Source organism: Castanea sativa, chromosome 6 (genome assembly GCF_040712315.1).
Source record: "Castanea sativa cultivar Marrone di Chiusa Pesio chromosome 6, ASM4071231v1".
NCBI classification, from domain to species: domain Eukaryota; kingdom Viridiplantae; phylum Streptophyta; class Magnoliopsida; order Fagales; family Fagaceae; genus Castanea; species Castanea sativa.
Genome location: NC_134018.1, coordinates 32,320,343 through 32,341,613, shown reverse-complemented (window position 1 = coordinate 32,341,613; position 21,271 = coordinate 32,320,343). Strand labels below are relative to the sequence as shown.

General features: G+C 34.4%; 1 protein-coding gene across 1 annotated transcript; it reads right to left on the bottom strand.

The window, feature by feature from the left end:
* Positions 1 to 6,230: 6,230 nt before the first annotated feature.
* Positions 6,231 to 15,499, bottom strand: LOC142641467 (aconitate hydratase, cytoplasmic). The gene is made up of 20 exons (XM_075815909.1): positions 14,858 to 15,499; positions 14,022 to 14,126; positions 13,664 to 13,824; positions 13,487 to 13,579; positions 12,918 to 13,103; positions 12,540 to 12,701; positions 12,269 to 12,413; positions 12,021 to 12,163; positions 11,884 to 11,940; positions 11,703 to 11,782; positions 11,507 to 11,582; positions 10,305 to 10,490; positions 10,031 to 10,098; positions 9,813 to 9,931; positions 9,516 to 9,637; positions 8,496 to 8,594; positions 7,932 to 8,411; positions 7,437 to 7,535; positions 7,111 to 7,353; positions 6,231 to 6,541 (listed from the first exon to the last, which is right to left on the bottom strand). Exons 1-20 carry the CDS (start codon positions 15,150 to 15,152, stop codon positions 6,473 to 6,475), a joined length of 2,988 nt encoding a protein of 995 aa, XP_075672024.1. The 5' UTR covers positions 15,153 to 15,499; the 3' UTR covers positions 6,231 to 6,472.
* Between the last annotated feature and the right edge of the window lie 5,772 nt (positions 15,500 to 21,271).

Sequence of the window (21,271 nt, the reverse complement as noted above, 5' to 3'; positions counted from 1 at the left end):
TATACATTTTACTGTAAGAAAAAAATTACAGCCCGACGAAGTTACTGAATAGTCAAAATCATGCATACAATAGATACCAAATGTTATATATAGTATAGGAAAATCTTTTTGCACTCTCTATTGCACACTTCGTACACTTTAAAATCATGTTTTTAAAAACACAATTTCAGAAGGTGTGTATACTGAGTGTGTAATCATTAATATGTAATAATCATTACTTTATATAATATTACAATAGATATATGTTTATATTTTTTTTTTCTTTTAGGTTGTGTTTGGCTTTATGTAAAATATTTTCCAAGTGTAAAATAATTTTAGGTGAAAATATTTTTGGGAAAAGAAAATATTTTTAGGTATTTGATTGCATTCAGAAAAATGTTTTGGAAAATATTTTCTTTTGTGGTTTGTGTTCTTGAAAATGCTCTAGAAAACACATTTTCTACCCATTTCTCACATTTTTCCAACTTCCAAACAAATATTATAATAAAAATCTCAATATATAACCCCGAAGAAACAAAAAACAAAACAAAAAATCCCAATTCCACAGACCCAACACTTGAGAGAGAGAGAGAGAGAGAGAGGTAGGGGCGGCGGCGAGACTTGAGAAAGAGATAGGTAGCCACAGCAAGCTTAAGAGAAAGAGAAAGGCAGCAATGATGAGATTGACGATTCAATCTAAAGGCCCCATTGAGATCACGATGGTCCAATCTAGTTGTGGTAGTTGTTGTTAGTGGGTGGGTGGGAAGGCATGGTGGTTTGATCAGTTCATGGGTGGGTCACAGTGGTCCGATCGGTTTTAGGTGGGTCACGGTGGAGCAACAGGGAGCTCTCTCTCTCTCTCTCTCTCTCTCTCTCTCTCTCTCTCTCTCTCTCTCTCTCTCTCTCTCTCAAGTAGAAGCTGAAAATGGTTTGAATGTAAAATAGAAGTGTAATCTATTTTACACTAAAGGACCCTTAATTTTATAGTCAACAAAAATGATTTTCTATTTGACTAAGTTTTCCAGCCAACCCAAACACCCCTTGTGAAGTAAAATATTTTTCATATTCTTTTTACACTTGAAACAAATACAGCCTTAGTGTTTTTTTTTTTTTTTTTGCCTTTTCTTTTTGGTTTGTGTTAAGTGTGTGTAGGTGCCTTTTGTGTTAGTAGGTTAGGGCCGGTTCTGCTATGATCAGGCCCGTTAAGTCATGGGTCAGGAAGTTGGGACTAGCCTAATTCCTTAGCAGGACCATGCTATAGGCCAATTTGTGCGCAAGCCAAGCACTCCATGGATGCAAACGACGAAACACACAAAGTAGAGAGTTGGACTGTGTTCAAGTGAGCCAGCTACAGTAGAAGGAAGTGAAATGGCAAAATAGCTAACACGGCAGAGCAACCAATACAGAAAATATGATAAAGGATGCCATGGCAAACCAACTAACACAGAAAATACAATAAAAGATGTCACGTCAAAACAACTAATGCTACAAATATAGTAAAAGATGTCACGGCAGAATGACTAATACAACAAATATAATAAAAGGTGTCACAGCAGAACAACTGATACAACAAATATAATAAAAGATGTCACAACAGAACAACTAATACAGCAAATATGAGTTCTAACAAGTAAAAGTATATGTATTTGTGATTAAGGTCAACTGTTGAATCTTTCTACTGAAAGTGAACCAAGAAGGAATCCGAACCCCGACTTGAACAGCCTTTTTAGAGGCTTTTGCCATCAAAGTTGTGCATTTTGGAGAATGGGCCTAAATGGCTACTTGTTACTACTTTTGGGATTCTAAAGAGTAAGTTTGCGAAAAGGTGGTCTATTGATGCATACATCTTTTCTACCATGTTTTCTCTCTTCTTTTACCACTTACTTTCTTTCTTCTTTTTCTCAATTCTTTCTCTCTCAGTATTTTACTACTATCTTGCTGTGGGTTGCTCCTTCCTCCTTTATGTTCATCTATGACTACAGCCCATCTTTATAGCGGGTTGACTTCATGGGATTTCTCCCTTTTACCCCTAGAGTTTTACCAATTGTTTTTGGTTTGTTATGGACATCCCTTCAAAATTGCCTACCAACCCATTGGTTGCTCCACCACTACCATTATTGGGTAAAGCCAGTGCATTCTCTTTCTCCCACTACCGATTCCATGACAAAATCTCTCTTTGTTTGACCTTGCTATAAGCCTTTCCCTTTTGTCTGAACGAATAAGAGCTTGGGTCTCTCACTACCTACCTCTATGGCATTCATTAGGTGGTCCTAACCGTCTACTACCTCTTTTAAGCAAAATGCCATCCTTATAAGGCATTTTTCTAAAAGGAGCTCCAGTAAGGCATTTTTCTAAAAGAAGCAATGGCTAAAAACCCGAAATAGACTCTTTTTCCCCCACCACCAAACCACACCCTTTGAATCCCTTGACTTTGGGTCCACCTCCCTTATATTGGCCGGGTACAGGCTGTGGTGCTTCGGCCCTTGTGTGCTTGCTCCACTATCCTCTTTTTTGATTTCTTTCGTTCCCATGCTATTTCCACCGAAGCTGACTAGCTTTGTTCCTTTCTGCTACATGTCTCTTCTACCTGAGTTTATCCTCTACAGAAAAGGGCATGGGCTTTTAGGTTTGCCTTATTTCTTTTCATCCCTTCCTGGGCTTACATGTTTACTTGGCATAATTTCCTGCCAAACCAATTCCTTGGACTTTTGCTCTTCTTCTTTCTTATTTCCCCGGGCCTTCATAACCCACTAGCTTGCACATTGTTACCATTTTTCACTGTTGGAAAATCTGGTTTTGTATCTCATACAAAACATAAAGCGGAAGCAACAAAAATGGATCTATTTCATTCATGATTGATAACATGCACTATGTAAATTTCAGAATTTAAGAACAAGATAGCGTACCTTGGTATGGTGAAATTCAAAACAAAATATTAGAAGTACTTGGGAATACTTTTAATCTTCACTCCAATTCCACTTTACGCATAAGAAGTGTAGTCTCTCAATCAGTTTCTAGGGGAGAAAATTGAGTGATTTCACTCACACATACACACCATTTCACAATGATGTGTCCTTTTTTTCTAATAAAAAATTATATATGTTTCTCCTTTTATAACTAGCTGATTATCTAATTGGGCTGGCATATTGGGCATTTCCAATTGGGCTTTAGTGTGTAACTTGGAGTGGGACCAAAAGGGACCAATAAGACACTAGCTTTAATGGACCTTGGGCTTTTCTGTCAACTCTTGACAAGTCCAAAGTTACCATTAATTATATTTAATATCACTATATAGATATAATTGCACTCTAGGCCTTATTAATAAATTATATCTCAAGACTTTATTATACATGAACCCCTTCATAAAATATTCGTAGTAATACAAAGTCATGAATGTACACTGCCACTTTGAAGATTACTACATCTTAATCCTTGAGTACCCGATTTAATCCTTTAAGTTATTCATCATATATTTATGAAATCCAATTCCATAAATATATGTTTTAGTATCTCCTTACTAAAGTGGTTAGGCCTAACACTCTGAATAACTAAATCCATTAAATTTATCTCAAGGGAATACTTTATATCTCCATTAAGAGATTATGAATTCTATCTTGAGAATATATGTTCCATCAACACTAAATGTGGCTGCCCAACATACTGAGGTTTTGATCGTAACTTTAGATCGCGATATATTAAAGTAACCTACACCTTATGATCAGGTCTATTATTCTCTTAAGATTAAGAGTTCATGCAAATAAAAGTCGTGAGATTTATTATTCATTTGACAGTCGTTAGGGGAATAATAAATCTCACAACGGTCCAATTCAATATATCTTAACTCTTAAAACATATCAACTTACCAACCAGAAGTCTCCACTTCCATTATCAAGACAAATCATCTTAGTTGATATGTTATAGTCTTCGCAAATGAAATGCCTAATTTCATCACCGACTACGAACTATAATTTTGAGTTTACAAAGAACTTGTAATTTATATCTTCTGTGACTTTTCACATAAATCACATACTATGCATCTCATGGACTATATGATAATGTCCAAATATTCATGTTGCCATTATTTTAGATAATGATAAAAACAACTTTATTAATTATAACATTAAGTCATACATAATGTCATACATAGCATCATACAATAGGATTTAAGGGCACACATCCTAACATTCACCTCTTGTTGTGCTCATGGATCTGCTGGCCTATTGGGCTTTACTTCTTCCTTTGGACTCTCATAGCCCATTTACTTTACTTTTACCTCCTATATGCCTATAGGTCCGTTGGCTATCATTTCCTACCACGTTGGCCCATTGGGCTTTTATCTCTTTCCCTGGGCTCTCATGGCCCATTTGCTTTACTTTTACCTCTCATTGTGCCCATGGGCTTGCTAGCTATCACTTCCTACCATGTTGGCCCATTGGGCTTTTACATCTTTCCTTGGGCTCTCATAACCCATTTGCTTTACTTTTAATTCTTATTGTGCCATAGGCCCGCTGGCTGTCACTTCCTGCCATGTTAGCCCATTGGGCTATTACCTCTTTCCTTGGTCTCTCATGACCCACTTGCTTTACTTTTATCTCATGTTGTGCTCATGGACTTGCTAACTGTCACTTCCTGCCATGTTGGCCCATTGGACTTTTACATCTTTCCTTGAGCTCTCATGGCCCACTTGCTTCTATCATGTTTCTTCCATTCTTTTCCTTCTTCATCTTCCTTTACTATCGGGTTTTTTTTGCTATTGGGCCTTTTGTCAAAAACGGGTATCAACAATGAGATAAAAACACCCAAATGTAGGAGATGGAGAGAAGACATAAGACTAAAAGTATAAGAGCCATGAAAATGTTAGTTATACAAGTTATGTAGGCTGTAGTGAAAGGGGAAGAGACAACCCATGAATTCTAGAGCATTAGCAACTCAGCGCAAAACTTTGGTGCGTGGCATGTAAAATTGCAACTACAAGAGTCTTTTCCAATAGTACAAAATTTAGTTACAAAATTAGTTGTAACCTAAGGCTATAACCTTACTCAATAAAATAAATATTATTACATATTTTGAAAATCTAACCACTGAAAGTTCTTTACGCTCTTAATACACATGCCAAATTTTATGTCAATCGGATATTATTTATTATGTAATCTATAAGTTTATATTTTATGCATAATTTTAAATTACAAAAACTTGCAATTTAAACAATTTATTGATGACATAGCTATTCATTTTTAATTTTCTAGAAATTTTACAAGCATGAAGGATATAAAAAAATATGTAATCTAATGGTGAATTTGTCAAAATTCACCTACAATACAATAAAAATATATCGAATAAAATTGTAATTTTAAGTTACAACCAATTTTGTAGTTAAACTTTTTCCTTTCCAATATTCCTAGCATGGTTAGTCAAATATTAAAAACGATTAAGGTCCACTTCCACATGACCATTAAATTATAGGTGAGATCTTAGTTGTTGCAGACCTTTGCACATGTCGATGTTCTTCCCTTTTTATTCTATTTTCACTACAGGAATTTAGTATTACATAGCGTACCAATTCTATATCTTTGCTTTATCTTTTTAATTTGTGTTGATTCTAATTATCAATAAAAAATAGAAACAAATAATAAATAAAATCGAAGATCAACTCTTACGGGTTCTAATCCCTAGAATTTATGATTCTTTTTCATATAAGAATCTTGATATCAAATCGATGAAGTAAAATAAGTATAGGCATATATTAATAAAAGAGTTTTTTAACATTCCTAATAAATAATTGATTTGAGCAATTGAATGTATCAGTTTTATCAATTATTGCTAATCACGGTGATGATCGGGCTTTTTATAAAATAAAAATAATAATATCCTTCCATTATTAACTTTGTTGTCATTGTTCAAGACTTGCATGCCTGTCACATTAATCATTAACCTTGTAAGGCGAGAACCTGTTTCCATGTTTTCGACCATTAATTACCACACTCGTCAACTTTATTATTTGGTGCTGACAATGAAAACGAAGTGATGAAGAGCATAGTGTAATTGAAGTTGGTAAACTTTCGCATCCATCTTTTTTGCATCATTTTAAAAGAACATTGTTGTAACATAGCATCGTTTGGAACTGAATTCATATTTTGTGTTGTAAAGCAGTTTGATCGATTAGCCTTCAAAACAATCAAATATATGTAGCCTGAGAAAGTTAATGTCGCAGTATTTCATGCATGCTATAACAGCCTATACGCTTGACAAGATAGAGAAAATAAAACAAGAATAATATTGAGTAAAAATTTTGCTCCTCTTTTCTTCCTCTTTTCTTCATAGAGGAAAACATGCTTGCACCCACCCCTCAATGGCGTTTAAAAGGAAACAAAAATACGTGTCCCAATGAATGGGAATTTTCTCTGTTATTAAAAAGTTTTTATTCCCTCACATTTTACAATGGAAGTGAACTCAAATTGATGTCGCAAGGCCAATATTCGAACAAAGCAGTAATCTATTGCTTGGCCAAATTCCGTATAACATATGGAAGTATGCCTCCATGATTGAAATAAGACAATTCCACCTGCAAATGCAACAAGATAATTAGGTAAGTAACTGTATCTAAACTTTCTTTTTTTCTGATAAATGGTATCTTAACTATGTTAATAGATGGCATGGTACATCATTACGGCAGAGATGCAATATTTATTGTCAGGAAGGGTAGCATAAGCACTCCTTCAAAACAAAAACTGGGACCATCCATCATGGCCTAGTAGACTAAGCAATTCCCTGAATATAATAATAGTACCTAGACCTTTAGTTCAAGTTTGATCTCCAGGAGGTTAGTCCCCCTTAGCCCTTACTCCGGAGGGGCTTCTCCCCCCATCACTAAGAGCAAAACCAAAAAAAAAAAAAGTACCTAGACAAACCTGAGCCAAACAGGCTAATGCATATTGATGAATTCAGTTTCGAGGGAAATCAAGGCAAGGTACTCCAACTAAACATATGGCATGATTACAGTGGTGCAAACTAACCATGATATTGGTTTTCTTGTATAATTCACATGCGGTGACCTTTTCTAGTTTTCTTTTCCACCACACTGAACTCAAACCACCTCGAAAAAATGTAAAAACGTAGTTAAGTGGGGAATACCTCAGTGTCAAACCGGGCGATGCAGGTGAAAGATTTTCCAGAGTCAGTTGTGACAGTCACATCTTGACCTGGCCTTATATCGCTAACATTGCTAGGAAGGTCAATGGTGTAACGTTCATGACCAGTCAATCCAAGTGTATCTGCATCCTCACCAGCCTTGAAACAAAGTGGAACAATACCCATTCCCACCAAATTACTGCGATGAATTCTCTCAAAGCTTTTGGCAATCACTGCTTTCACCCCCTGTTATATACAGAGATTATTTGAGGACAAACAACTAGAAAGACATGTTAAAGATAATCAAAATAGAGATTTCAGATACTCACCAGTAACATTGGACCCTTGGCAGCCCAATCCCTGGAGCTCCCGCTCCCATACTCAGCACCAGCCAGTATAATGGTATCCTGTCCAGCAGTCTTATACCTCTGAAATAGACACAGGTCAAATGCACAGATTCAATAATTAACATTTGGAGATTATCATCATCTTTTTCACTTAAGAATGGGATCCATGAATCACAAGAAAGGACCTTTTAGATCACAAAAGTAATTTATGTTTTTACAAGCAGAAAACATCCCATTCAGTTTACAACTTGCACACAATAAGGAAGGTATTATAATATATACATAAAAGGCACTAGGTAAATTTATCTAATTAACATAGTTCACATTGCAGCACTACTGTCAGATCAAGTGAGCCTTCGCCACCAAAAAACAAAAAAGTCAAATTCTTAGTATGCTATTTTATCTCAAGTAAAAACTTTGATGAAGAAAAAAATCAGGATGAAAAATTGTAAGACAATTTGATACCAAATAACTCACCATTGCTGCATCAAAAACAGAGAGTTTCTCTCCAGTAGGAACATGAACTGTTTTTGGGCCCACTTCTCCGTTCAAGAGCTTGTTAACTATGCGGATATTGGCAAACGTACCCCTTGCCATCACTTCATCATTGCCACGGCGACTTCCATAGGAATTGAAGTCTTTGCGATCTGTCCCACGCTCAATGAGGAATTTTGCAGCAGGACTGTCCTTGTGAATGCTTCCTGCTGGGGAAATGTGATCTGTTGTAATACTGTCGCCAAAGTTCAGCAGGCAGTAAGCATCCTTCACCCCATGGACTCCAGGAGGATCAAGGGTCATGTTTTTAAAGTATGGAGGCTCGTGAATGTAGGTTGAGTTGGGGTCCCATGAATACAAGGTGGCAGTTGGAACCGATAGGTCATTCCACATGGGATTGCCCTTTGTAATTGCCTCATAAGTACTTTTGAACATAGAAGGCAACACACTGGATTGAACAACCTAAACAGTATGCCATCCAAAGTTAATGTATAACACACAGATTCTCAAACTTTACAACAAAACTATATAATTGTAACTCTCTACCTCTGCAATTTCTTCTGTAGTCGGCCAGATATCCCTAAAATAGACGCTCTTACCATCCTTCCCTGTGCCAATTGGCTCCTTATTAAAGTCAATGTCAACCTGGAAATGAAATCATGTTATCAACCGTCTATGCAACAAAAACAACCAAGTCTTAGTGGCTATGAATCCTCAACAGACCATCAATGCAATGGGTCATCAATATGTAACGAAGAAAATTACAGCAAAATAATTTCTAAGCGATTCTTCAACATTCAAATTGAAAGTAAATATATGCATTGTGCGTACACAACAAACAAACATAGAGATGTGGCAGAGATATTTCTTTCCTCATGCTGTAAACATGTTGGTAGCTTGATTAATATTTTCAAGCATGAGATAGAGTTGAGAGCTGTGGCAGAGATACTTAATAATGGATAAGATAAGATACGAACTAAATCCGTGGTAGTACATCAATTTTGACTTAATCCATATTCTTATCTTAATCTAGATTCTTATTTTAGAAGTTAGTGTATTTGCATCTAATATGTTCATTATTTTTTTACGTTCAGAATCGATTAGCAATAATTTTGCTATTTTACTATTTTGATTTCAGTGTGCAATTAAATCTAATTTTTTATTCCAATTGGATCTACACTTTTTTTTTGGGGGGGGGGGGGGGGGGGGGGGGGGTGCTGAGAGGTAATGCAAAACACCTACCATATCTAATGTATTAGACATCTCCTTTTATGGAAACAATATAGTACCTGATGTAAAATGTTATTCCATGCTGTAACAAGGCCACATGATGTGGGTACCGATAGAAATGAAATTAAATAACTTTATATATGTAAAGAGTGTATGAAGCTAAATCTGTGGAAAGCGGCAGACATGACAAGCACTTGCAATTGACCTTTCCGCCTTTTCATTTTTCACATCCCTCTGATTAACTCTCATCAGGTTTTCTGCATTCTGCAGATTATTGTATCAATCTGCCCTTTATTGCTAATATATATAGACACTGTAAGTATTTAAAATAAGTACCGTGCCAGCAAGGGCATAGGCAACCACTAAAGGAGGCGAGGCAAGGTAGTTAGCTCTTGTCAATGGATGAACACGACCCTCAAAATTCCGGTTCCCAGAAAGCACAGCAGCTGCTACTACGTCTGCATAAACAACCAGATAAATTCAAGTGGGCATTTTGGTAAATCTTCACCCCAAAAAAATAAAACAAAAAGGTTTATCATTTATGAAGGAACTTTAAACTTGTAAACAGCATGATGAATTATTTAATAAGTAAACATGCCTAAGCTTAAGTTACAGGAATCATTTATCCCTTACCATTTTCTGTAATGGCAGCAGCCACTGTTTCATCTAAGTCCCCTGAATTCCCAATACATGTTGTGCAGCCATATCCAACAATATTGAAGCCCTGTTGGTTTAAATATTTTTGTAGTCCACTGAATCAAGAAAGTCTATATTTAGCAGACAAGTTTTTTATTATGTACAGCAATAAAGTAGTTATTTTATATTATATCTCTATATATATTAAGAAATACCTCTGGAGTAAATATTTTGTAACAACTCCAGAGCCTGGTGCAAGACTTGTTTTCACCCATGGTTTGACCTGTTAAATCATTTATGAATCAATATTTAATCAACACAAAAATAAAATAAAAGATCCATGGCATCCAGACATTAATATTTCACATTCTTACAGTAAAAGGAAGGCCAACAGAAGTATATGCCGAATTGGGAAAACTTGGAGGAAAAAGGAATTGGAGACAGTGATCGTACAGTCTGAAACACATAATAAACATAACCATAACTAACCTGCAAACCAAGTTCAGAAGCCTTTTTTGCAACAAGACCTGCACCAAGCATGACGCTAGGATTTGATGTATTGGTGCAACTTGTGATTGCAGCAATTACAACACTACCATGCTTAAGCTCTGCTGGCTGTCCTTGGAATGAAAATTTTGCCACTTTCTCTTGTTCTTCTTTTGGTATAGCAAACCCCTGCAGTACAGTAAAACAATTAGGAAGAATGGTAGGCAATATACAGAAAAGCTATTGTCAAATAAAACGAAATGACACATGAATGGCATTACAACTACATATACACTAATCTAATAAATAAATAAGAAAAGTGTGCCACTAGGCACTAATATATGCAGAGTAGAAAGTGAAATAGACTAGACTAGTCGAGATCATTACTTCAATTATGATCAGTGAATCAGACATGTTTTATTGCTGGTAATGCACACACTTAAAGAGAGAGAGAGAGAGAGTGGGTAACCATGCACAAAGGTTGTAGCAAAAGCATGCGGCTGAGGATTGGCCAAGACAAAAGGTGGTAGAAAATTGGAGATTGCAGGTTTACAGCAATGACCATTGGGTAGTAGCTCAGATTGGAAATTCCTTGATGTTCCAAAATGAGGAAGAGACTCTACATCTATAAGAGGTGGTGGCAGTTAATGTTGACAATAAATGTAAGCAGCAGCTGAATGAATGATGATGGGACAGCAGTGAGCAGCCAAATGGTTGTGGAATTAACGTTCAGCAATAGTCCAATAGGTGGGGCCAATGGTCAATTAGAGACAGTCAATGATAGTTCATTACGATGGATTTGGACATGAGGTAACTACAGCAATGAGGATCATGGAATCTGGCCAAAAGTGAGGGGGGACTGGGACTGGAACGTGCTGATAGAAATGACAATAGAAATCCAGCATTGACTGTTAAGATGATGATATCTAAATTTGGTCCTTACAATTTGTAAAGGAGAAGACACAATCCTTGATTAGACCAGATATCCCCAGTCTAGTAACAGATAAGGAACTAATCCTGTCCTGAATATTGTATTATTGGTTCAACCTTCCATAATGCATACACATCAAAACTAAAAGCATCATTTATACAAATTTTTAATAAGTTATCTGATAAAGAACAATAAATAAATCATCTTCCAAAAAAAAAAAATCAAAAGACCATGTAAATTAATTAGGCTGCAACATTCAAAAGTTTTGACTAACCTTGAATCCAACTTTGTTATCAAGACAAGCATGCCAGTCAGACTTCATTTCTTTCAAAGGCACTCGATCATGAGGTCTGCAAAAGATAGCAGTTACTTATAAAATGAATAGTACAACAAAGGAATGTTCAAGAACCAAAATTTGAATTAAGTAGGGTCAATGTGAGAGCAAGTCTGTGCATGAATAAAGTATATACCTCTTTGGTCCTGAAATACAAGGTTCAACATCCGCAAGATCCAGTTGTAGATAAGAGGAGTATACTCTTTCTAGTTGAGGCTGATTTAGGGGAAATCAGTTAGCATTACCCCTATAAGAAAATCAGATGCAAATATACCTCGGACAATTAAGAAATATAGAGAATATATAAGGACCCTTACCTCATTGTAGTCAACAAACAGTTTGTTCGCCCGGAGATATGCTTCTATCATTTCCACCTAAATTTAAGAAGGAAAGAAGTTACACAATGCTATAGGAATTTCACATTGCAAGGGAACGAATACAGTGAATCACCCACCGTCTCATCACTTCTTCCAGTTAATTTGAGATACTGTAAAGTGACACGGTCTACAGGGAAGAACCCCATGGTTGCACCATATTCAGGAGACATGTTGGCAATAGTGGCCCTGTCAGCTAGTGATAATTCACCCATGCCTTCCCCTACAAGTATATACAAACATGATAACCTCATATCTATCTAGTTCCATGGACCAAATCATTGCAATTTAAGATTAGATAAACTCAACTTCCAGAAAGTTAAATTACCATAGAACTCAACAAATTTGCCAACAACACCATGCTTCCTCAGCATTTGTGTCACAGTTAAAACCAAGTCGGTAGCAGTAACACCATTGTGCAATTTTCCAGATAACTTGAACCCAACAACACCAGGCAACACCATGCTCATGGGCTGTCAATGACAAATAAGAAGGCATTAGAAGTATAATGCAGCAGAAATCTTCCCTTAGCAGGGATGAAAGTGAGCCACAGGGTGTATATTGAAGTTTAAAATAAATGAGCAGCAGAATTTAATTACCTGGCCAAGCATTGCTGATTCTGCTTCAATACCTCCAACTCCCCAGCCAGCAACTCCTAACCCATCAATCATGGTTGTATGGGAATCAGTTCCAACCACACTATCAGGATAGAGTAGGCCCTCAGTGTTGAACACAACCCGTCCAAGGTATTCAAGATTAACCTGTGAATTCAACACATCAAGTCATTCCAGGCCACATCTTTTTAAAAGTTTCAGGATCAAACACTCAATTTTCATTTGACATACAGTAATTGAAAGAAAAAAGGATATGATTTCAATATGTAGAATGAGAAATAAAAGTGATGTGATTGATACACCAAGGTCGACATTTAAACCAACATTATCTTATCTTTCACTTCTCCTTCCAAACTACTTTACCTGATGCACAATACCAGAACCAGGAGGAACAACGAGCATGTTGCGGAAAGCAGTAGACCCCCATTTAAGAAAAGCAAATCTCTCCTTGTTTCTCTGGAATTCAAGATCCATATTGGCCTGCACTGCATTTTCAGACCTTGTAACATCAACCTGTACTGAATGATCAATTACAAGATCAACAGGAACCTGCATGTTTAGAATGAGAGATGGTAAGACAAAAACTGAGAATATAACTGCTAAGGTGACATGATATACTAGCAAATGGTTTACATTCCATTACCATTGGATGTTAATGTAATCATGTAAAGCTACAAAAACTAGTTAATGATCACCACATATTAAGTTATCTAGGAAGACAAAATGCCTCAACTATTAACCCAGAACAAAACATGATTACAATACAGTATCAAAATATGATGAATGACCATAGACACAAAATCTTATTCTAAGTCAATATAAATCTATGCATTATCAATTCAAAACACAAAAATTGTAGTCCAAAATGATATATAAATGACCCATATCAATAACTTTAATAATACCACATGGACAGACTATTAGAAACACACCAAAGGATTGATCTTGTTAGAATCGCTGCCAAGTTTGTTCATGGCATCACGCATACAAGCAAGGTCGACCACAGCAGGAACTCCAGTAAAGTCCTGGCAACAAACAAGAAACCTTAGAAGAAGAACAAGAGGAAATGTTTAAAACAATTACTATGTATGCTCAACTCCATTAGGTACCTGCAAGAGAACACGAGCGGGCTTGAAAGGAATTTCAACTTGATTCGGAGAAGTGTTCTCCCAATCAATAATTTTCTCAACATCTTCCTTCTTGACTTGGAAGTTGTCACAATTACGAATTGCAGACTCAAGAAGGATTCTGATAGAGTACGGCAACTTCTCTGTTATAGATATAAGAATAAGTATTGTCTGCGATAGTATTACAATTAACAAGAATTCACTACTAATGAACTGCTGAGAATTCACTACAAAATCAGTATGATATAGTTGACAGTTGACACAAATGAATTTATTTGCTGCAAAAGAAAAACAAAAAACAAACAGATCCCCGTAAAAAGTAGTAGAAAAAAAAAATTACCAATCCTCGGATCGTTGAAAGATGGGAGGCTGTAGAACTTTCCAAACTCGCCGCCTCCTGGCTTGGGAAGACTTGTCAAGTGTGCCTTGAAAGGATGTTCAGATGCTGAAATCATATAGATGAGCAATCAGAACATTAAGTTTCCTCTCAGTAATTAAATTGTGTTTATTAAAGACTGCAAAGTAGGTTCACTTTCTGTAACAAAACAATCATTCTCAAGCCAATAACAGTACTACAAAAATAACAACAACAATATATAAAGTTCATTTTTAATGATTTGAAATCCTGAAACACTATTCCTCAATTTAAACGTTAAAATACATGAAAGAAACGACGTTAGCATTGTAATTATATTTGTTTTCTTTCTATTTCCTTAGCCTTCTCGGGAACCAAACAGAGCGTAGTAAAAATATATAATAGCTAGGCTGACTACAGTCTACAGTACTGGATACATCAAATGACATGGAAAGTAAATGAAATTCTACAAAACAACTTCATTTCCAGCAATTTTTGTGCTAGATTTACTGTATCAAACACAGAATCCATTCCTTACTCGTGATCACAGATCCTGAAACACTATCGCTCTGCTAATCGTTGAGTAATCGCAGGAAATGAAAATAAACACAAGAAATTCGATACAATAACATCGTTTTCCTTCAACTTTCTCAGCAACTACTTAGCTCTCAACTCAGTTGACTTTAGGAGTTTTAAAAAACAAAACATAATTCCACTTTCCCTTCCCTTGGCTTTCTCAGCAACCAAACAGAGCAAAACACATAAAGGTCCAAAAAAATTGGAGAGACAGTAGTGAGTGAGTGAGTGTTAGGTTAGTATACCCATAGTGGCGATCTTCCTCTGGAATTGTTCGATGACGGGAGCGACGGCTCTGATCTGAGAGCGGAGACTGATCGGCGATCGCCAGTCGACACCGTGGCTCCAGCGAGGGACGGAGCACCGAAGAGATCGAACCGCAGAGGAGAAGCTGAGAGATCGGTAACCGGAGACAGGAGGAGGAGAAGAAGGAGCAGCGAAGGTTCTAGAAAGATACGGAGAAGAAGCGAAAAGCCTAGACCTAGCTCTGAGAATAGAAGAGAGCGTAGAGGAGGACGATGAGGATGCGCTAATATACATGACGCCAACGCTAATAAAGGTCACGCATACATAAGCATTCGAAAATGGAGGAAAACGACGCCGTCGCAGAGCAACAGAAAGATAAGGATTTGCTCAGACAGAGAGGACGCAGAAAAAAGATTGGAAATGGAATTACTATTATATAATAGAGAGAAAGAGGAATGGGCGAGCTTTTACAAGTTGCAACGGTTCCCGGATGTTTCTGTGCGAAATGAATAATTTTCAGAGAGAGAGAGAGAGAGAAAGAAAGAAAGAGGCGTGTGGAGACCGAAGAGAGAGAGAGAGAGACCTAGGGCTGCGTGCCGCTTTCTAGAAGTGAAAGTGAGAGAGAGAGAGAGAGAGAGAGACTCCACTGGGTATGAGCTAGCCGTGAATTGGGACAGAGAAATGGTTGTCTGTGATGAGGTGTACTTCACTTTTTCAGACACTGCTATTACCCAATGGTTTCCCTCCACGTAATTAGCTCCCACAATTATTGTTCCATTCAGAATTTAAAAAATCAATAAAAACATTATATGTGAAATTGAAAAACTGTAAAACTTTTTTAATTTTTAATAAAAAAAATTTTAAAAATCTTATATTATTGTGTAAAAACATGTCACATAATCATATTATTAAACCATAAATACATTTTATCAAATAAGATAATATCTTAATAAATATCATATTTCAAATTTCAAGTAAAAAATTAATGTGGTATTATTAAGTTTTAAATAAATAAATAAAACTTATATAGTATTCTCTTATTTGTGGTTCATATCACACCTTTACCAAGTTTGAATTCTTTTTTAACTAAAAATTGTATTATAAGTTAGAGGCATCTCCTTTAAGTATGTGATTGAGTTTACTGTCAGTTGACTAAGTCCCCACTTTGTATTAAAATATCACTAGTTTTAAATATAATTATATTTGTATTTTATCTTCTTTTTTTTACCATAACTTATCTTTAATTTAAAACAAAAACAAAAAAAAAAAACAAAACAAAACAAAATGAACCAATAAAATATGTTTTTTTAAATGGCAACATTAGGTCTCATATACTCTTCTTTGAAATTTTAAATTTTTTTTTAAATTGTTATAACAAGTGCAGAGAGGAGTTTCAAATCATAGTCTCCGAAAAATAAATTTAAAAAATTATATTAATTTACAAGGTTTTTGGTCAATTATTTTTATTTTTTTATTATTTTCTAATGTTGTCTTTTCTTAATCAAATAGTAAAAATTCCTTTAAACAGTTACATCCAGAGCTAGTTGGGTTTGGATGAAAGGAGGAACCTCCACCGTGCAAACTAAAAAACTTTACACATTCCTCGGCTAAAATTTGCTTAATCATACTTTTTCCATCCCAAATTATTTGGCATAATTAGAAAATTCAATTATTTAGGGAAATATCATTAACTACTTTATTACCCTTAAAACCGAAGTTAAATCCAATTATTACTCTATCCGTCCCAATTTATTTGTCCTGTTTGAAAAGTCAAACTTTTTTAAGAAAACATCATTTATTATCTTGTCTACCTTATAGAAATGTATAAGTTTACAAAACTACCCTTAAATAAATTTATTAGCTTTTTTTTTTAAGAGTTATTCTTAATGAGGCAACTAAAAAGGTGCCCCAATTAGTTTGATTTTTTAAATATTTTTTAGTTTTCTTTTTCAAATGGTTTTGAAAATAAAGTAAGGGTATAATAGGAGCATTAGTAAACTAATAATTTTTATTTTTAGAAACATGACTATTTTGAGACATCTCAAAATGGAACAAATGACAAACAAATTGAGACGGAGGAAGTTTTATTTAGGAAAATATCCAATTATTTAATAACAAAGTTAGAAATTTCCTAAATTACCCTTAAAAATTAAAAATCCAATAATTTAGGTTTTTAATTTTTTTAATTAAAAAAATGCTCCCACAAATAAATTAAGGGCATAAAGGAAATGTTAATGAATCGATGGTGTTTGACTTTTCAAATAGGACATAATATTGGGACATTCTAAAATGGATTACAGACCAAACAATTTGAGACAAATGGAGTAACTTTTAGAAAAAATTTAGGTGATAGTATGCGTTTGAAGTTATTTAGTTATGTAAACTGTTTTTGGAACTCAAGTTTATCAAACTCAAGTAGAACTCGAGTTCTACACCCTTCTTTTTCACTCCTCTTATGAAGCATCCTCCACTTCTTACTTGCAAGTTCCAACAAAGAAAATCAAGCCTATTTGAAATTTGAAGCACTAGTTTGAATTTAGTCTGCATTTGGTTTCATTTGTTGAAAAGCAAATGACTAAAGCCTAACCTTTTTGGAATTTGAAGCATTGACTTTGACCGAAAAGAAAACAAAGTGTGCAAAGAAACAGTGTGTTAGTGTTCTGTGAATTAATTTTTACAGTATGGAACTTGAGTTCCAAGTGTTTTTTTTTTTTTTTCAATTCCACGTCAGACCTATACTAGTTAGATCTTAAGTTTGTTAAACTCGATTTTAAGTTGGAACTCGAGTTCCAAAAATAGCCTACATAACTAAATAACTTCAAACACATGTTATTCACATAAATTTTCCTAAAAAGTTACTTGTGGGGGGCAAAATGGTCAGAACGCGTATTTGGGCTTTGGGCCTGATATTGGCGGTGTGAGTCTATCCGAACAGAGCTTTTGAGGCCCACAGATCAACTCGTGTTAGAAAGATTGAGGAGGTTGTCCGAGGAGAGGTATCTCCTCGGCCAAGTCAAGTGAAGGTCATTTGACACGACATAATGTTGGGGAGAGAATTCTGGAAGGCCTAGGGGGTAACGATGTGTTCGGCAAGGTTATAGAAAGGAAGAACGTATGAGAAATATCAAGGGGAAAAGTTGCTACCACCACATTAAAGACCCTACATCTACCTCTCTGGCCACATTAATGAGAAAATAACTTCTGAACTGTAATGTTCAGCCTTCTAACTATTGTTTGAAGACTTCCATAAGGCGATGGATGGGACAAGTATCTAAATTAGTGCTTTGTGCTACACGTGGAAGGTGAAGGAAAAAGGAAGAGTGATATAAAAGGAAAGAAAGAAGGAAAAATGAGGGGATCTTCTTCAAGTGTAATTTATCATTGAAAGAAAGAAATGCAATACAAATCATCCTCGGCTTATATCTGAGGAGAATTTCTGTTATTCTTATCCATTGATTATGCGGTTAGTGGCAATCTGGCCCGCCCATTTGTTGTTCAATATCCATAAAACCTAGGTTTCAAGCTCACGCTCTATAAATTTTATTGTATAAGGCTTTTTGGGCCAGAGTTCATTTAGTGATTGGACTGGGTATAAATTGTGCTCTTACATTACTATTCAGCAAATTTTGTCCATACTTTGCATCGGACTAGGCTATGTTCATTCTATTCTTTTAGTTTTAAAAAGTTCAATATTGGTTCTTCAAAATTTTGAAATGTAACAATTCTCTATCAAATTTTATACTTATCATGGTTGTCAAAATTGCGATATAGATTGTAGGATCGCACGATTTTACGATCACATCTTACTAAAACATTTAGGATTGCACTGGATTGTAAAAATAGTAGGATCGTACGTAGAATCGTGTAAGATTGTATAGGATCGTAGGATCCTATGGGATCCTACCGATCCTACCAAAAACATAAATTTTTGGTGTTTTTAGAGAATACATTTTTTTGTTTTGATGAAGCTTTAAGGGTTTTTATTTTTTCATGTTGTGATGGTATGATTTTTTAGTTTATAAAATTATGTTAATCTAAACAAATTTTTTCTAGTTTCTAGTTTACTTGTAATCAAAATGAAGGAATGCTTCATTAGTTCTAAATGAAGATTTTGATGTTGGTTTTGCTGCCTTTTAAGATATAATGTTGTTAAATTTGTTTAATCAATATATTAATTTGTGTTCTGATATTACCAAAATATTTTTTTATATATAATTTTATCAATTATGCTTGTATTTGTATATTGATTGATTAATTTTTTTAAGCATGCTCTTTAATTGTTGTTGAGTGGTATAACTTGAATAGTTGATTGTGAAATTATATCTTAATGTCTTTTGCAGCTCTAATATACAAATATATAATGTCTACATAGATGATAAAATGGATGATGATGATTAGGAATTTAGGATTGTGGTTATAAGAACCTTCGAATGTGAATAATTAAATGTCCACTTCATCTTAATATTCATCTATATTCATCTTGCTTTTGGATTTCATATTGTAGTTAACTAGTTTCCATTTGCTAACTTATTTTGGATTTCAAACTTGGAAAATATTTTCATATGTTTTGACAAATATTTTGGTATTTGGTTGCTAATTAAACATTTATTGAACTTTTTAGATATATTGGGTCAAAACTTAAATATATTTGTGTCGTTAGTATAGACTTAGCGATGTATGACATGCAAATTACATCATATGATACAAATCTAAGTTTTTTTTATGAATGAATTTATAATTTACGTGATTATTCAACATACAAAGTTATTAACAATGTATTTTTTGCTTTAAATATAAAAACATATAAGACCTTACGATTCACGATCCGATCATATGATTTAAGATCCCACCTACCTTCAACAATCCTACGTAGAATCCCAATTTTGACAACCTTGCTACTCATATCTTACTTATGTGGCTAACTGAATGCTAACCCGCCCATAAGATCAAGATGAGCTTATATTTTAAGGAGCAAGAATTGTAAGAAAGAAATGCACAAGAAAACAAGAAATTAACAGAAAATAGACAAACGAAAAAAAAAAAAAAAAAACTTTTTTAAAATTTAAAGGATTGAATTATAACTTTTTAAAATGAAAAGACCAAAATTGAATAAATAGTTAAGGAACCAAAAAATATAAATTATACCCTATAATTTTCACAAACTCCAATGGCATTATTTCTATAAATTATAACAATAAATCTAAAGACACGAGCACACGGCTAATTTCACAATATATTGAAGTGTTCGGCTATGAGTAATAGACATTTTCAGCTCATTCACATTTTACATAAATTCATTATTTTTTTTTCACTATTCACAATTGATTGCCTATATAAATTATAAAATTTGGTGTAATATTGGGTGTATTCATAATATTGTTAGAACTATAAAATAATTAAATCCATAGGCACGTTAATGTAAATAAGTAAAAATACCATCTTTGACAATTATTGTTATAACTATTTTTTTTTCTTTTTGAGAAAGTTGTTATAACTACTTGGAAGTTCGTAATATATACCAATGTAGCATCACCTATTGTTATTTTTTTTTTCTCTCTTTTTGTTTTTTTTTTTTGTTTTAAATAAAAGTTATAAAACCTCCTCCACTCTTTACTCTTATATCTCTCTCTTTATTCTGCCTTTTTTTTCCAATCCCATTTGATTTCATACCCCAAATTTATATGCATTCTCCAACTTTCAAATGTAACTCTTTATTTTATGACAACAGTTATCCCCACAATTTGATTGGATCATTTTTGTAAATGAAATGTCCTCCACCCTCTACTTTATTTTACCTTATTTCCTATCCCATTTGATTTCACACCCCAAATTTATGTGTTCTCCAACTTTATTTCCAATCTAACTCTATATTTTGTGATGCTATGTGAGTTTTTCTTTTTTGTCACTCTATTTTTACACATTCTAGGAAATATTAATTGACTGGAAAAACAAGGTTTGGTTGGTAAGAGTTCTGATTTTTATTTTATTTTTTTAATCTTTTTGATATTACAGGAGTTAACTCTGGGAGCAAAGGCTAACATAGAGTTATAGAGTATGTAATGTGGCGAAGGACTAGAACAATGTACTGTAGTTTTAATAAATTGATTTTTTTTTTTTTTGGGGGTTTTCTTAGGACATTTTTTTCACTACTTATTTTTATATTTAATGAAATTTCTATTTTTGATTTTTAAGATTTTTTCCCCTCTCATGTCAAATAGAAAATTTTCTAATTGATTTAAAATCTTTTTCACAGCTTCACCAAATCAATGACGTTAGGTGAGCTTCTGTTCTCTATTTTTACTAGATATACGTAGAATATTAATTGATTAGAAAAACAAGATTTTGGCTGACAATGAGTTTTTTCTTTTTTCTTTTAATAAATATTTTTGATATAATAGATTTCAACATTGGGG